At 37.0% G+C, this 15,799-nt stretch overlaps 1 protein-coding gene across 1 annotated transcript in view; it reads right to left on the bottom strand.

Annotated features, from left to right (window-relative positions):
* Positions 1-15,799, bottom strand: part of gfra3 (GDNF family receptor alpha 3) — a 28,383-nt gene that overhangs the window by 6,949 nt on the left and 5,635 nt on the right. Inside the window, exons 2-7 of the mRNA XM_043257360.1 lie at positions 13,383-13,667; positions 9,395-9,487; positions 8,205-8,553; positions 6,057-6,166; positions 5,514-5,648; positions 3,182-3,312 (exon numbers count right to left, since the gene is read on the bottom strand). Of these exons, the coding sequence (XP_043113295.1) occupies positions 3,182-3,312; positions 5,514-5,648; positions 6,057-6,166; positions 8,205-8,553; positions 9,395-9,487; positions 13,383-13,667 (1,103 nt within the window). The remainder of the gene's footprint in view (positions 1-3,181; positions 3,313-5,513; positions 5,649-6,056; positions 6,167-8,204; positions 8,554-9,394; positions 9,488-13,382; positions 13,668-15,799) is intronic.

Raw genomic sequence — 15,799 nt, forward strand, 5'->3', positions numbered from 1 at the left:
GAAGTAACAGTAGAATTTATTAATACATATTAAAAACTTAAAAACTAAATACACTGTGAAAACAAACACTAATTCTCGGCTTTTGACTCAATTTCATAAAATAATTTTTGCAAAACACAATACACAGTACTCTATGTAACACAAATGTTGTGAGGTATTTTGCATTTGATGTTTGCAATTCTCGGATTTAAGGGTGAAGTTTGGAAAATGTTTTGAGGGAATGAACTACAATCTCATAAAGCATTGCCATGCTTCGTGGTTGGTGTGCACTGAACTGTACTGTTGGCACAATTTACTTGTTTGTCTTCTCTGATTGGTGGAGATTTGTTTGCAGGACCATGGGAAATGTAGTTTGCAACAATGGTGGAAATTTTAAACACCAGTGTTTAAAATCTAAATTGAAATAATGTTTGCTGATGCGCTCTATAAAAAACATACCACCTATTAACAACCTCATAGCTCACAGTTGAATTGTTTTTTCTCTATGGCATGATTTTGCGGAGTTATTTGTGGTGTACAAACATATGCAGAAAAATAGTATAATGCAATGATTGTTACATGGAGTTTTAATAGAAACATCTGAGACAAAATTAGTTGAATGGTGATACGAGAAATGAAGCACATGAGAAATAAAAACTTAAGAATTACATTTTTAGAAAAGTAGGAGCAATGCGATGGTGAGCGTCAGGGAGAGGGACAGAGAGATTGTGAGGGAGAGGGATTAGGAACGAACGATAAAAGAAAGAGAAAGAGAAAAAGAGAGCTTGAGAGACAGACAGATGGGTACGAATACATTAATATTAATGAAGTTTGACTGATGCACCGCTGCTTGCAAACACCTTTAGCTAATCCGTTCAGAGAGAGAGAGAGAGACAGGCCAAGAAAGTGAGAAGCACATCAAGAGAGACAGATCAGGAAAGACAGGGACATTTGGAGAGGAGAGATTTGCTGGAGAACACAAGTGAGAGAGAGAGTCTAGGAAAGAAATAAATGACAGCAGAAACTGAATTGAATCCTTTTTGTCTGCAGGCCCAGATTATCTCTAAGCTGAATGCTGTGGTCTGTGTGTTCTGAGAACAGAGGATGTGAACGCGGTCCAAAGCGAGGACACGCGAACACAAAGACACACAGATCAGAGCAGCGTTTCTTGATAAAGTCTGTACGCCTATGGACGCCAAGGGATTATTTGCTTTTCTTTTATGTGGGCAGCAAATATACAATCCATTTTACAATACATATCGAGTAAGTGTTGCTATCACAAACGGTGTCATTCCCCGAAGCTCTAAAAGCTGATCTGCTATCAAGAAATTACTTTAGCTGGATATTATGCTATGGCTAATGCTAATAACTTGGCCAGGGGGTCAGGCTTTAGCTGGTTAGCTTTAGTATAACACCATTTTGCTGTCAAAAAGCACCGGAATCCATTCAAAAGTAGCTAACCATATAATTTTTTTGCAAGAAATGTGCAAAACAGAAGTGACTGATTGTGTTGGATGGTGTCACTCCCTGTTGCTCTAGTAGCCTATTTGTCTATCAACAAAAATGGCTATGGCACAGATATTATACTAATGCTAATACCTTGTCTACGGGGGTCAGGGTTTAGCCGGTTAGCTTTAGTATAACACAATTATGCTATCAAAAAGACTCTTGATATCCATTCAAAAGTAGTCAAAAACATGTTTTTGCAAGAAATGTTTTATTTGGATAGTGCTACTCCCTGAAGCTTTAGTAGCTTATCAAGAAAAGACTTTCACACCGATATTATGCAAATGCTAATAGCTTGTCAGTGGGGTCATGGTTTGCTAATGTTAACGGTTATATATACATATATTATTATCAAATCCTCTTTTACCTAATATATTTTATTTGAAGTATACCTGAGATATAAATATGTTTATAATGGAGTTTTGCCTTTTCATGGTTCTCTAATGTTGGTTATTGTCACATAGCATGGAGGTAAACAAACACAACTACATTAATTGTTGTGTAATGTGGAATCAGTAAAAGATTACAGTTATATATAATCCCCATCTCTGGTTGGGATGATCACTGGTTATCGCTGTCTTTGCAAATACTATGCTAATGCTAATAACTTTTCACTGATAGCTGTTTCAAGAAATTGTGGCTCAAGCTGTGCAAAGTATACGGTCACTTTCAGATACAGCATAAAACCAAGGCAACCACAAGACTGAGGAAAATTAAAGATCTGATTCAGTGACGCTGCCTACTAAGTCTCATTGAGTCATTTAAAGTTTGGCGGCTGGCCATAATGAAAGAAAAATAAAGCTGACACCCTCATTCCAAAGCACAATATAATCTGACTAAAGGGAAGAGCAAATCGATATAGATTTAATTCCTTACCATGATTGTGTTCTTGAGGGCCTGTGGGTTGTGTGATTATTTCTGATTGAATTGAAGGTGGCAGTTCAAGCTGTTTGATTCCGACCCCACACTGATCCCTTTAGGTGCATGTGGCATTTGTTTACCATCTTTGTGTATAGACCAAAACCAAGTGAACATATCCATGAAATTACCATTTTAAAGTACGATCGGGTGTTTTAACAAGGTCATGTGCGTAGAGGTCAGAGGTCGAACCTTTAATTCAAAGCAACATGACCTATTGATTAGGTCTAAAAAATGGGTCTCTTTTAAAAGATGCTAAAGAGGCAGAATAACAAAAACTCCTCCATTGCTCTTGTTCCAAAATAAATGCGCCACGGTTGAATCAATACATTAAATTAACAGGGAATGTTAAGAAGCACCCCACGATATACAGAGGAAACCAAATGAAATGCAGAAGGTGGTTTTTCTGAACAAGCGTTTTTGTGCTTACTGTAGCGGCTGCAGGGCGACGGCGTGTGACCGTGTGTTTCTGCAGTGACACGATCAGCCGCGCATAAACGTCTCAGTTCGCTTCTCGGATCCATCAGTATGCTCAAAGCGCAAGGACTGCGGGTTTGTTGGGCCCGGAGTTTTTGCAAATCTCGTGTATCAAAGGCCAGAATCCACCACAAAGCTACGACAAGAATAAGAATCAGGTTCATCCTGATTATACAGAACTCGTACACGTGGGCGGAGCTTTATAAATGGTCCTTCTGTGTAAATTATGTTGAGTTAGCTTTGCAGCTGGAGGAGTTTGATTGTGTGTTGGTCGTTTTACGAAAATGTTCTCACTACTTACTGCATTGGGTTCGGGCAGCGTGTTGATGTTCAGCTCATCGCGCTGGACTTGAGGGGAGGGGCGAGGAGGAGGAAGGGCCGTGCCTTCTACTGGACGAGGAGTGGAGCTTCCCATGTTATCAATGGCATTACCTGTTAGGTAAAGAGACCTGGTGAGTTTTAGGCTTCACTTACTTAAGTCCTATTTGCAGAATAAGAAAAGATATTGATCCAAAGTATAAAACATTTTAATTATAAATATCAAATAAATTAAGAAATTGGAGTTTTGTGGGGTTTAGTTCATGTCTTTTATGCTTATCTATTTTGAAAAATTGACAAAATATACTTAAAGGTGCTATATGTAGGATTGACACAGAGTGGCTGAAATAAGGTATTGCAATCCAAATTCAAAATATTGGAGACTGTTTTTTTCACCTTGCCCCTTCTACTCAGACTTGATGCACACGCAGGTTGCCAGATTCCCGCTCAGACCCCTTTCATTTGCCAGCTTCCATGATCGAAATGAAATACGCTGTGTTTTACGCCAACTGGCAACCCTGGGCTCCGAAACACGATTGGGTAAACTGGCAGTGGGCGGGTTTCACAAACCAAAAAAAGAGGCCGACATTCCTGGCCGGAGAGCACATTTTCAAAGGAGAATAATTGACTGTAGCATTGTTTTTCAGATAAACAAATATGCTAACTTAGAATGTTTCTTAAATATCAGCAAAAACATTATAGTATGCTTTAGTAGAGTCAAAATCCTACATACAGCACCTTTAAAGTTAATATCCATATATAACATTTACAGTCATCTGATAAAATGGATAAAACATTGATATCATCTTCTGTTCAGGGGTGTATATAAATGCATAGCTCAGATCATTTTGTTGAATTGAGAAACGCTTCAGTTCATATTGAAATCTCGACTGCAGAGAAATACATAGCATAGTTTTAGAACATTGTTGACATACTGTATATTCTGATATTTTAGAGAAGACACAAGCTGTTGCTTAAAAGTTTGGGGTTAGTAACATTTTAAAAAGTCTTTTATGCTTAAAAAAGTAGAAACAGTAATACTGTGAAATATTATCATAATTTAAATAACTATTTTATATTTGACTATATTTTAAAATAAAGCAATAAGCCAAGTGAAGCCATGGTTTGCCGTGAATTTATAACAGCTAAAGGACATTATTAGGCATGACGCCAAGCAGAGTGCCTAAAACCCCCTTAGCTGTTATAAATTCACTGTAAACCACAGCTTCACAGGGCTTATTGCTTTCATAAAACAATTATTCCTTATACATAGTAAGGTTACACAAAATAAAGCAGAGCAAATATAGTGTAATTGTGCTAATAAAAACATTATTCTTCCGCCAACCAATGTAGTCCCTCGGAAACGGTGATGCTTCCAACCATAGATATATATATATATACATAGATGCCTTATTAGCAACTGTTTCTATGGGCTACAATATATAAGCCGTCCGCCATGTTGTATCACTCTTGACTTGACATCATTCACCATAGTAATCATTGAATATTCGAAAGATGCCACAATCCTTTACAGAACGGCTCAACAGGCTCTGTGCAAACTTACAGTATGGTGAATAACATTAAAGACTTATTATAGAATACCCAAGACGTGTCACTCCCCAGTTTTGAATGGGGAAAACTGCAACGCTTAACATGGGTGATCAATCGCTGGAAGCCCTGCCTTCTGAATAAAATAGCCAATCGCTGATCAACTAATCAAATAAAAAGCAAAAGCGTAGATGTGGCCGACATCTTGGAACGGTGAACTTGACGTAATTTACCATACTGTAGGTTCAATGGGGAATCTATACATGTCTATGATTCCAATAAAGTAGTTTCCAGTCAACGCACATGTAAATAAAAGTGTATGTTTGTAGAGCGATTTACAACAGCTTCAAACTTGGCTCAACCAATCAGAATCAAGGACCATTTTATAATGTAATTTATTCCTTTGACACAAAGCTGAATTTTCACTACTCAGATCATACTGCTCAAGAAACATTTCTTATTACTATCAATGTTAAAAACAGTTGCCGCTTGATATTTTTGTGCAAGCTGTTTGAAATATTTGCAGTTATAAACGCAGTTGTCACTTCCTTGCTTGAAAATTAACGCTGAATTAGAGCACCTCCGACAAGGACCTACGCCAACTTCCTTTTTCAATAAGAAGCATGTCATACACAAAAGAAAAGTGTGAAAGTTAAACCTTTTAAAGGGGTTTGTAAGAAACAGCAAATCTGTCAGTGCAGTTCCATATTTACACTCCTCTTGGCAAACATTAAGATGATGTGTAAATGATATTCTGGGATACTCACGTAGGCAGGTGTTGCTGTTGAACATGTGCAGGATACGCAGACAGTCCTGCCACTGATTCCCGCTGCCTTCGCAATTACACCACTGCGACACCTCTGTACTGCTGTTACTCACATAGTTTGGTGTCATGATGGTACCTGCAGAGGGAGGGAGAAAGAAAGAGGGGATGAGACACAGCCAGAGGAAAAGATCCCATGCCAATTAGCCCGAAGCCCATCTGGGAGAATCACCAAGCAGTGTAGTCTATCCACCCCCCTCCGGTTTAATTATGTTGCCTTAGGTTGTCCTGCTAATTCAATATAAGTGGCACACTGGGTTAAAGTAAGCCCACGACATGAAGTTGAACCCAAACTGCTCTGACCAGTCATTCCCGATAACGCTTCCCATTTCAGTGAACTCGCTCCAGCGGGACGCAGAAGTGCTCGTCATTAAAAATGCAATATTATTTAAGTACAGAGCGTGCAGTGACGTATCGATTTGCGCGTTTGGTAGTCTTCATTAAGCTTGCGTCCGTTTTTTCAAGGTTATCTGAGGCGGTTTCTCACCGATGAGCCCAGCGTAGGCCTTGAGGCACACGGCTCCACTTTCCCGGAGACAGCCGGAGGAAGAGAGAGGAGACGGCTGACAGTTCTGCTGGAAATCAGCCAGTCTTGACCTGACAGACCGGACAAATTTGAATACGGACACAGGATGATTAGGACATAAATGCATGTCAGATTCTGACAGAGTAAATCTATGCACAGAATGCATGATCAGATTTTTACTGATTTAAACCATGTGCTTTTGTTCTGTGGAGTGCGTACGGTTTTCGTCAGAGGCTTCAGAGCGGTTTGAAAAGTAGGGAAGGACGCGTCATGAACTTTATCTGTGTTGTTCATGAATATTGATTAGGTGATGTAATGTTTGCCTTATAGTTGTAACTGATTTACCATATTGACTGATGACCATATTAGGTTAACTGTTTACTTGCCATTAAACTGACCATGCAACTGCTTATGCTAGTTTTTAACAATTTACATACATTTAAAATGGGAGGGAAAAAAAGATGTTATTGTGTCATAAATGGGATAGCGTTACTTTAGAACTTTAGATTTGTTTTTGATATTTTTTGTTTTATTCTATATTTCTTATTTTATTTTTATATCTTTTGTACCATTCAGTGTTCAGTTGAATTTCATTTTGTAATGTTTTGTGCTTCAGATCATTTTATTACTTTGTATTTTTATCTTAGTTGCTTCCGTCTGTCACGCGTGTGGTTAGCAGGAGAGCACGCAACGAGCATAAAGGTAAATAAAGCGTTTTAATCTACTCAGAGATTAAATAAACAATATCAATACAGGCAGGCAGGCAGGCAGATAGGACAAAATCACAGGCAAATAAAGACGAGATCGGACAAACAGAACTGAAATCACAGGACTTAAATACACCAGGTAAAAAACTAAATTAACTACACACAGCTGAAGACTATAAAGACAATTAACTAAAGTGGGTTAAACGGAACACATCATGTTTAATCATTCGACAGCACTCATTTTAATATTTCAGTAATTTTAGTACATATTTGTTTAAACTATTTCATCTTATATTTAGATATTTTATTTCAGCTTTATTTCAACAATTTGTAAATACATTTATTTGACAACAGCAACGCAAAAGTAGTAGCTATAATAAATTTCTTAATGACCGCCTTTTCTGAGAAAATGCCTTCTGCTGACCAAATTTACCCATTCTGAAGTATAGTTTGCATTCTCCAAACATTTCTCATTTTTATCCTCGTTTAAATACAAGATGCATCTAATCGTATAATATGCGACCTGTTGTCCTTTCTTCCATCCAACTCAGCATGTTCTGTGCTATTAATGATGCTTAGATAAGCATTACTGCCAGAGACATCTGTTTCTAGAGGAAGATAAAAGGGAAGTCTTGTATTTCAAGAAGAAAGGTGGAAATGATCATGCTGCGCTGTTATCAAAGCTGAGGTTAGGTTTGAATGAGGGGAAGAACATCTGATGATGAGCATAATATGTCACAATCAGTTACACAAATTGCTTCTTTCAAACAGTTCTTTTCAAAGAACTAATTTAAAATATTGATTCAGCAGATCTTCACATCATATTTTTTACATAACGGGTGTTTGTTGTTATGTGTCCCAGTTCAGTTTGTTGCAGCCATGAGCTTTGTTAATGTTGAAATAACTCGTTAATGCTCATTAAGGCAACATTTATTTGATGTCAAATACAGTAAAAACTCGCATTCAGAATGCATTGGGGTTTTTTTTGTATCATTATTAGTGTTGAAAAATTGGTGTGTGCGTGTGGAATTTTTTTCTTTGATAAATGTAGAAAGGATCCTTTGAAGAACATGCACAAAAAAACACTATTCATTTAAAATAGAAATATTTTGTAGCATTATAAATGTCTATTTAATGCATTACATTTTTTTTTGTAACGATGTGGGACTTTTTTAAAATAATAGCGTGGGACATTTTCTTACAAGTGTCGGTAAACATATTCATTTATTTATACGTTACTTTTATTTGTTTATACCAAATTTTTTATGGTTTGATTCATTTGTGACTTGAACTGATTACTAAATAAAACATTCACATACGTTTTGCAATCCGGTTTAGAGATTTGAAAGCGTATCTGGATTGTGAATCGGTCATGTCCAGCCGCTAACAGACAGTATCTCACCTGCACAGGTTGTCTTTGAGGCAGTAACTCTCCAGATTGAGGCAGTTAGGCTGTCCGTCTCTCTCCTCGTAGGAACAGGAGGGCACGATGGTTTTTCTCCTTCTCTCCCCACACAGAGTATCCGAACAGGGACAAAATAAGACACCAAAGCTGTACTCCTCTGGAACGCGCTCCAGGAACCTCCGCAGAGCCCGGTGACATTTGTGCCGGTTACAGTGGTTTGTGCCAGGTATGATCTTTGTGCAAGCTAAAGCGTACTCGGAGCGCAGGGAACCGCACTTCTCATACAAGCCACAGTCCTGAGCTGCTTTCAGACACTGGTTCTGATCCGTCAGAGGAAGGGAGGACACTGAGAAAGAGCAAAACACTCTTTCAGTTAAGGGTCTAAATTCTTTTACACTTCAACCATTTGCAATTAAAGGAATAGTTAACCCAAGAATGACAATTTGCTGAAAACTAACTCACCTTAGGGCCTTCCAAGATGTAGTCGAGTTTGTTTCTTCAACGCAACAGATTTAGAGAAATTTAGCAATGCACTTGCTCACAATGGGTGCTGTCAGAAAAACACCAGAAGTAATCCACGCAACTCCGGTCCAACGCTAATGTGTTTTGAAGTGAAAAGCAGCTGTAAACTATGACTCATCATAAGGTTTTTTAACTCTAAACTGTCACTTCTGGCTAAAATGAGTCCATAATGCATAATAACGCTTAATATTACTTTAAAAGGCTGTTGTCACTTGTAAACTGATGAAATGATACGAGAAAGCAATATTATGGTTTGTTAAAAAACAAACCGGCACCCATTCACTGAAGAAGATCCATTGTTGAGCAAATGATGCAATGGTGAATTTCTCCAAATCAGTTCTGATGAACTCATCTACATCTTGGATGGACTGAGGATGGACTATTTTTTGCTTTTGGATAAACTACTCCTTTAATTGAATATGTTGCTGGCCATTTCTTTGTAACTATCTGTTATAGTTACTAGCAATTTCTGAGTGAAAACTGCTTCAAAGTAAAACCTACACCAACTTTTTTTCAGTGTAGAACTACAACTGCTGGACAAGGAAACCATATTAAGCACAAACATACGAACATGCAGCGATACACTGGCGTACATCATCACAGTGCATTCAGCTGTGGAGGAAAACACATTTTGTTCGGTCGAGTCGCTGATGTGGCTGCAGTACCTGAAACTATTGAGGCTAGTTTTGATGTTTCACTGTTTCTCACAAGTTCCAGTTCAATGTCTTCGTATGGAGACGTCTCAATGTCATCGTAACCTGCAATACAAACACACACATAATTTGAGACTAATTAAGCTCTTCAAATGGCACCATTACCTTATCATTACGCCTAATTAACAGCACAGCATATTATCAAATTTCATGTTGTATTTCTGGTAACACCTTATTCTACAGTTAAACCTATTAGCATGCACATTACAGGAATATTAGCCATTTATTAGTGATAATTAAGCAAGGAAATTTTAATGCTGTACATGATCTTATTCTACATCTCTAATAATAACCGATATCTCAACTTAACAACTGCTTTATAAGCTATTCATAAGCAGCAAATTACAAGTTTCTTGAGGGTAAAGTCGTAGTTAATAGTTAACAAGTGTTACTTATTATAAAGTGTTACCGTATTTCTTTATTTATGATGCACAGTATTACAGATTTTAATAAGAAGTCAGGGTTTGAGATATATGTATTGGTAACTGTCACTCCACAGATTGAAGGGTCTGGATCAAGACACAAGTTAAAATAGAGACTAGTCTATTTGTATCACACAACCCTGGGGACACCGCATGCCAACATGAGTGAGTATGAAACCATACACACACACACACACACACACACACACACACACACACACACACACACAAAAGCTTGTATTGTAGTGTTTTCTCATGGGGACTTTTTGTTCATATTTGTTGTATTAAAAAAAAGATCAGGTATTAAAACATCTTGTCCTATACTATTTTTGCAACAAAAACAAATGATATAGTAATTAGAAATAATTCACTTACACTTAAGGAGGGACTGGTAAAGAATTATGTTTACCTGTGCATTTATTAAATACAATGCTGCACAGTTATTAAAATAATTTTTTTTGTTACTTTTTAAGAATTTAAAATATTTTTTATTGTATTTAAGTAGAATTTTTAATAGAACTTGTAATGTCGTATTTCATTTAGATATTATTTTTCATATTATTTATTTTAGGTTTATAGAGTGAAAGATCTATAAAATGTAGATTTTTAAAAATGTATGTCTTTATTATTATCATTTTATTATTTATTTCCCTTTTATTTACTTTATGTATTTTTATTTGTTTTAATTTGCAAATTAAACTTTTATTCCTTTCTTCATTCCTCTTTATTAAATGGTGTAGAATGTGTTGTGTATATTTCTATTTTTATATGACACTATGCACTTGCGTTAATTAACACCGTGTATGAAATGTGCTAAAATATATAAATAAAGCTGCCTTGCATCATCTACTGTATATGTACAGTATGCATATCACAGAGATCAAGCGATGCTCTAGATCCTAATACTAAAGATACTAAAATATTGCCCAATACTGTAAACATAAGTCAGCGGACACCACTCATAATTTCTTCAAAAAGTCACGTTATAATTACTACACTCTTACCCTATACTCCAAAAAGCACATTTTGTCATTTTACACGCCTGTCGACATCCCCAGAAGGAGTTTTAATGTCATGTTGCAATATTCTTTTGGGGACATTTTCAGAAATTTCGGTTATCAAAACCTATGCTCGCACAGACTCTTCAAACAAATGCAAACAGGCAGAATCCCTCCTGTCATCTTGTTCGCACGGCACATTTCAATCTACGGAGGCGCCACATCAAGTGTGCTACATTCACTATTACGTGCCTCGCCGTATCCCGCCGCTGACGGTTTTCATTTGCAGCACGCAGGAGAAGAACACTTGACATTTCCAGTTGATGTGTCTTAAAAGCACTTATTTCTGAGGCTGTCGATCAGGCCGGGCCCTTCTGGCCCCTGCGGCCCCTGCGTCGCTCTCAGACGCCTGACGAGTTCGCTGCCGGAGAAGCCTGGGATTAGTCAGCATTTACAACAGCTCTTGATGAGTCGCTGTGGGAACCCATCTTCCTGTTTCATAAGGTTTAATATTAATAAGCCATATTGGGTGGGAATATGGACTCCGCATCAATTAATTTTGCAGCCGTGCTTTGACGATCCCCCGGACGTCATTCACCAGCATCTCCGTAATCTCTTCTGCTCATGAGCAAACACACGAGCGCGAGACGGAACCAGATGCGGCATATTCCGGTTCCATGTATGCATCCGTCCCGCCGAGCATAATGAACAGATGAGGGAATGGCGAGATTAATCACGATAGCACTGTCAGGGAGCCAGTCGTTTGTTTAGTGTCTGACTGGGTTTTATGCCTCCTTGCCATTTCATACACATTACTGAGCACTCATTAAATGCTATTACTGCCTAAATCTAAATCCTCTGGTAGCTCACTCAACACTCTCATTAAAGCGTTTTGGCATGTCCTGAAAGAACATAACAAACGGCATCCACTGAGATCTGTGAGTTCACTGTTTATGACCGACAGAACAAAGGCAGTCATTTTGAAATTGATTTAACTGAATTCTTTATGCATGACTTTTCTCTGGAGTTACCTACTCCCTTTTTTACTTTCTTATTCTTTTTTTTTTTTAAACCTGCACCTTTCATCATGGCATGCGGTAGTTTGGGAATCGCTGGACACGTGCGGTTCAGTCGGGGAATATGCTAGGGATTCTTATAAAAAAACATGAAACTGCATTAGCAATTTAACTTCTATAATATGATATATATTTGAGTGAACGTGCACATATATATTATATTTCCAGCCCTCAAAAGTTTTTGGTTTTTGATGTTTTTGAAAGATATTTTTTATGCTCACCCAGCCTGCTTTTATTTATTCAAAAATACAGTAAATTATAATACCGTTAAATATTATTATAGCTTAAAATAACGGTTTTATCTTTTAATATACTATGACTCAAAGGTTTTGGAAGAGAGAGATTTTTAATGTTTTTTTAAAGCTCTTTTGCTCACCAAGCCTGCCTTTATTTTATCCAAAATGCAACAAAATCAATACATTATTTTAAACATTTTTTACAATTTAATATAGCTGTTTTCTATTTTTAATATATTTGTTAATGTAATTTATTCATGTGGTTTCAAAGCTGCCTCCTTACTCTAGTCGCGTGAACCTTCAGAAATCATTCTAATATTCTGATTTGCTGCTAAAAAACATTTATCATTATGTTGAAAATAGCTGAGAAGAATGTTTTCAGGTTTCCTTGATGAATAGAAAGTTCAGAAGAACAGCATTTATATAAGAAAGGAAACTTATAAATTAAATATATCAATGATGATAATATTTTTTTTCTTGAACAGCAAATCAGAATATTAGAACGATTTCTGAGGGATGATGTGAAAGAATGACATGAGTAATGAATTCAGATTTGATCACAGGAATAAATTACATTTTCAAATATATTCAACTAGAAAGCAGCTTTTTAAAAGATAAAAAATATCTCACAATTCTACTGCTTTTGCTGTATTTTGGATCAAATAAGTGCAGGCTTTGTGTGCAGAAGAGAATTCTCTAAAATAATAAAATAATCTTATTGTTTAAAAATATAAACTGGTAGTGTATTTTAAAATGTATTTTACTTCTGTGTTGACAAATCAGAATTTTCATCATTACTCCAGAAATGTTTACTGTTTTTGTTGGGTTTTTTGCCTTAATTTTGATATGACTCTATGATAAATAGAAAATTAAAAATAGTTAATATGAAACAAAAGATTTTTTAAAAAGTGAAGCATCCATGCTGAATGAAAGCGTTATTATTATTATTATTATTATTATTATTTATAGGAACTTAAATTTGTGAATGTTAATGTGGTTATATAATGGCATTTTTGATTAGTTTATATTTCACAGTAAATATTGGTCGAAAACTAAAAGCATTTTTTTTCCACAGACTCCTTAGAACTTCCTTTGAAAGAAAACATTTGTAAATGAAACAGGATTTTTAATGTGAAAAAAATAAGACTAAAAGAGAACAGATCCAGGTGGTTGGAGAAGCCATACAAAAAGCAAAGAGTCTCTCTTACCCTGTGGAAAACGGACGGTCCAGTAAATGCTCAGGCACTGTTGTTCCAAGCGAGAGCCTCGCTGACACTTGCATTCCTGCAGGTTCTGATAATGCATGAGGTTGTTCTGAGCGTCGACGCAGGCCTGCCGTCCCTCCAGACTGAGGGGAGTCACCGCCTCCTCGTCCACGCAGTACTCCAGGTGCCGAAACTGACGCTTGCACTCCGGGTCCAGCATACATTCATTTACAGCCTCTATGCAGTCCACAGTCCCGGGGAACACCGGCACCACCGAGGGAACAGTCCCTGGAGGATTGGGAGAAAAGTTCATTTTAAAAATCAATAAACAAAGCTTTTATTATCAGTACGTTTTATCAGTGAGCTAATTGATTTAGCAGACAGCATTTGGCTCCACAGACAGGCATTTGAGCATTTGGGTTCAGATGGAATCAACCTCAACCTTGTGGTGTTTTATACCTATAAGATCTTCATTAAGCTTTCTGACCTTGCATAGAAAGCAATGCAACTGACGCATTTAAGGCCCAAAAAGGTAGTGAGGACATTGTCAAAATAGTCCATGTGACATCAGCAGTTCAACCTTAATTTTATAAGGAATATTCTACTTCCTGCCTTTGTTTTCAAATTCCAATTCAACTTCCTGTTGGGTACGGCCAGTCCAATTCATATCTGATTCACGAATTGGCTGTTGAAAACAGACATATTGGCCAAAAAATCTCAAAAGAGAACACACACACAAATGTGAAAAATGTGTAGAACTTTGTTAACGAATTTCCTGTTGAGTTCTAATTTCCTGTGGACCTGGTTTTGACAAATTGCAGTTTGTGAATATTCATCAGCTTCATTATAATATATCAGAGTTTTAATATCTGCATTCCAGATGCATAGAAAACATTCTGACAGTGACTATGTAAAAAAAACGAAGATCAAAGTCCCTTAACTTGCACTCAAGGGCAGAATTAATAATGTGTAAAATAATTTAAAAGAGACCTCTTCTCTGAAGGGAATTTCCCGGCTCGCTATTGCAGGAGGACAGATAACTCAAACGAGCAGAAAATCTTCATTCACCAACTTCATACTTCAAGAGTTTCAACCCAAGTCCTTGACAACAGACACTTTGTGCTTTGTGTCCGTTCTCGGGCTCAATCCTGACAGACGTCATCAACTCCAGAGACCCTCGCCGTCAGCCGGGTCTCAGGGTGACCTGGGGGGAAACTGTGACAGGGCTGTGTAATTTCATGGCTACGTTTGCTGTTTTTCATTAAGTAGCGACAGAAAAAGCCTTGCACTCCTGTAGAAGCATGAGACATGTGTTTCTCTTTCTTGTATTTCTCCCCCCTGCCCCCCATCCCCCTTTGTGTCTGTTTTCCTTCGCGGCGGCAGGGGCTGTAATTGCGCTAGGCCTCGTTTTAAAGCGTGTGGTGATTGAGAAGCCACGACTGTGGCCGGCAGACTAAGCGTTGGTCATGGCTTAGGACTCCGCTACCACAAAATGGCACCTCCTTCCACAGCTCACAGAGTGATGATCCATGCGTGAAAGACCATCTACTGCGGCGGCCGAAGTTAAACGGACAAGTAAACACACTTTGATCTCGCACATATTTGACAAACAGTTCAATATTGAGATGCTACGTGCTAGTTTGAATTTAAAGACAGGTGTTTGATCTGCCAATGTTTTCATTTTTCTTCTTAAAGGAGAAGCGTGTCGTTGCTGCACCTCTAGTGGCACCAAAAAGAACTGAAAAATGTATGTCTGCTTTCAAACAGGTTTTCAGTCTGCCGTCAGATAACCCCGCCCTAAACTCACGCCATTGGCTGAGTCAATGATGCTGTATTTGATGATTGTCTGATAGGTCAACAGAGCCAACGTGTACCTTTTTCAGTCAACTGCTGAATGTCTTGACACCGTATATTAAGATTAGATACAAGAAAGTGTTTCGTGATGACAGCACGATTAAAGCATTTTTTGGCTAGACAGTTTTTTATTTGTTCATTTTAGATGTATTAATAATGATTTACGTTATAATTGACGTATTAATATTTATTTAAATGAACGAATAATACATTTTAATAAATAAATAATTCATAAAAGGGATATTAATTAAAACTTAGAGTAGGAAAAAAACATAGAAAAACATATTTAACTTGAATTGAAAGTTAACAAAATGAAAATTAAATGTAAATAAAACAATAATTTAAAAAAAAAAATTCTTTGAGCTATTTATATAAAAAATACCAAATTTTTTAAAACATAAAAAAATTATATTTAAAAAAACCGAAACAATTATACTAAAATAACACTGGTTTATGTTAATGTTTATCTTGGTCACACTTTATTTTAAGGATTAATTCTCACTATTAACAAAATGTTAATTATGACTTATCTTAATAGACTCCTAATTTGCTGCTTATTAATAGTT

This window comes from Puntigrus tetrazona, chromosome 14, assembly GCF_018831695.1.
Source record: "Puntigrus tetrazona isolate hp1 chromosome 14, ASM1883169v1, whole genome shotgun sequence".
NCBI lineage: Eukaryota > Metazoa > Chordata > Actinopteri > Cypriniformes > Cyprinidae > Puntigrus > Puntigrus tetrazona.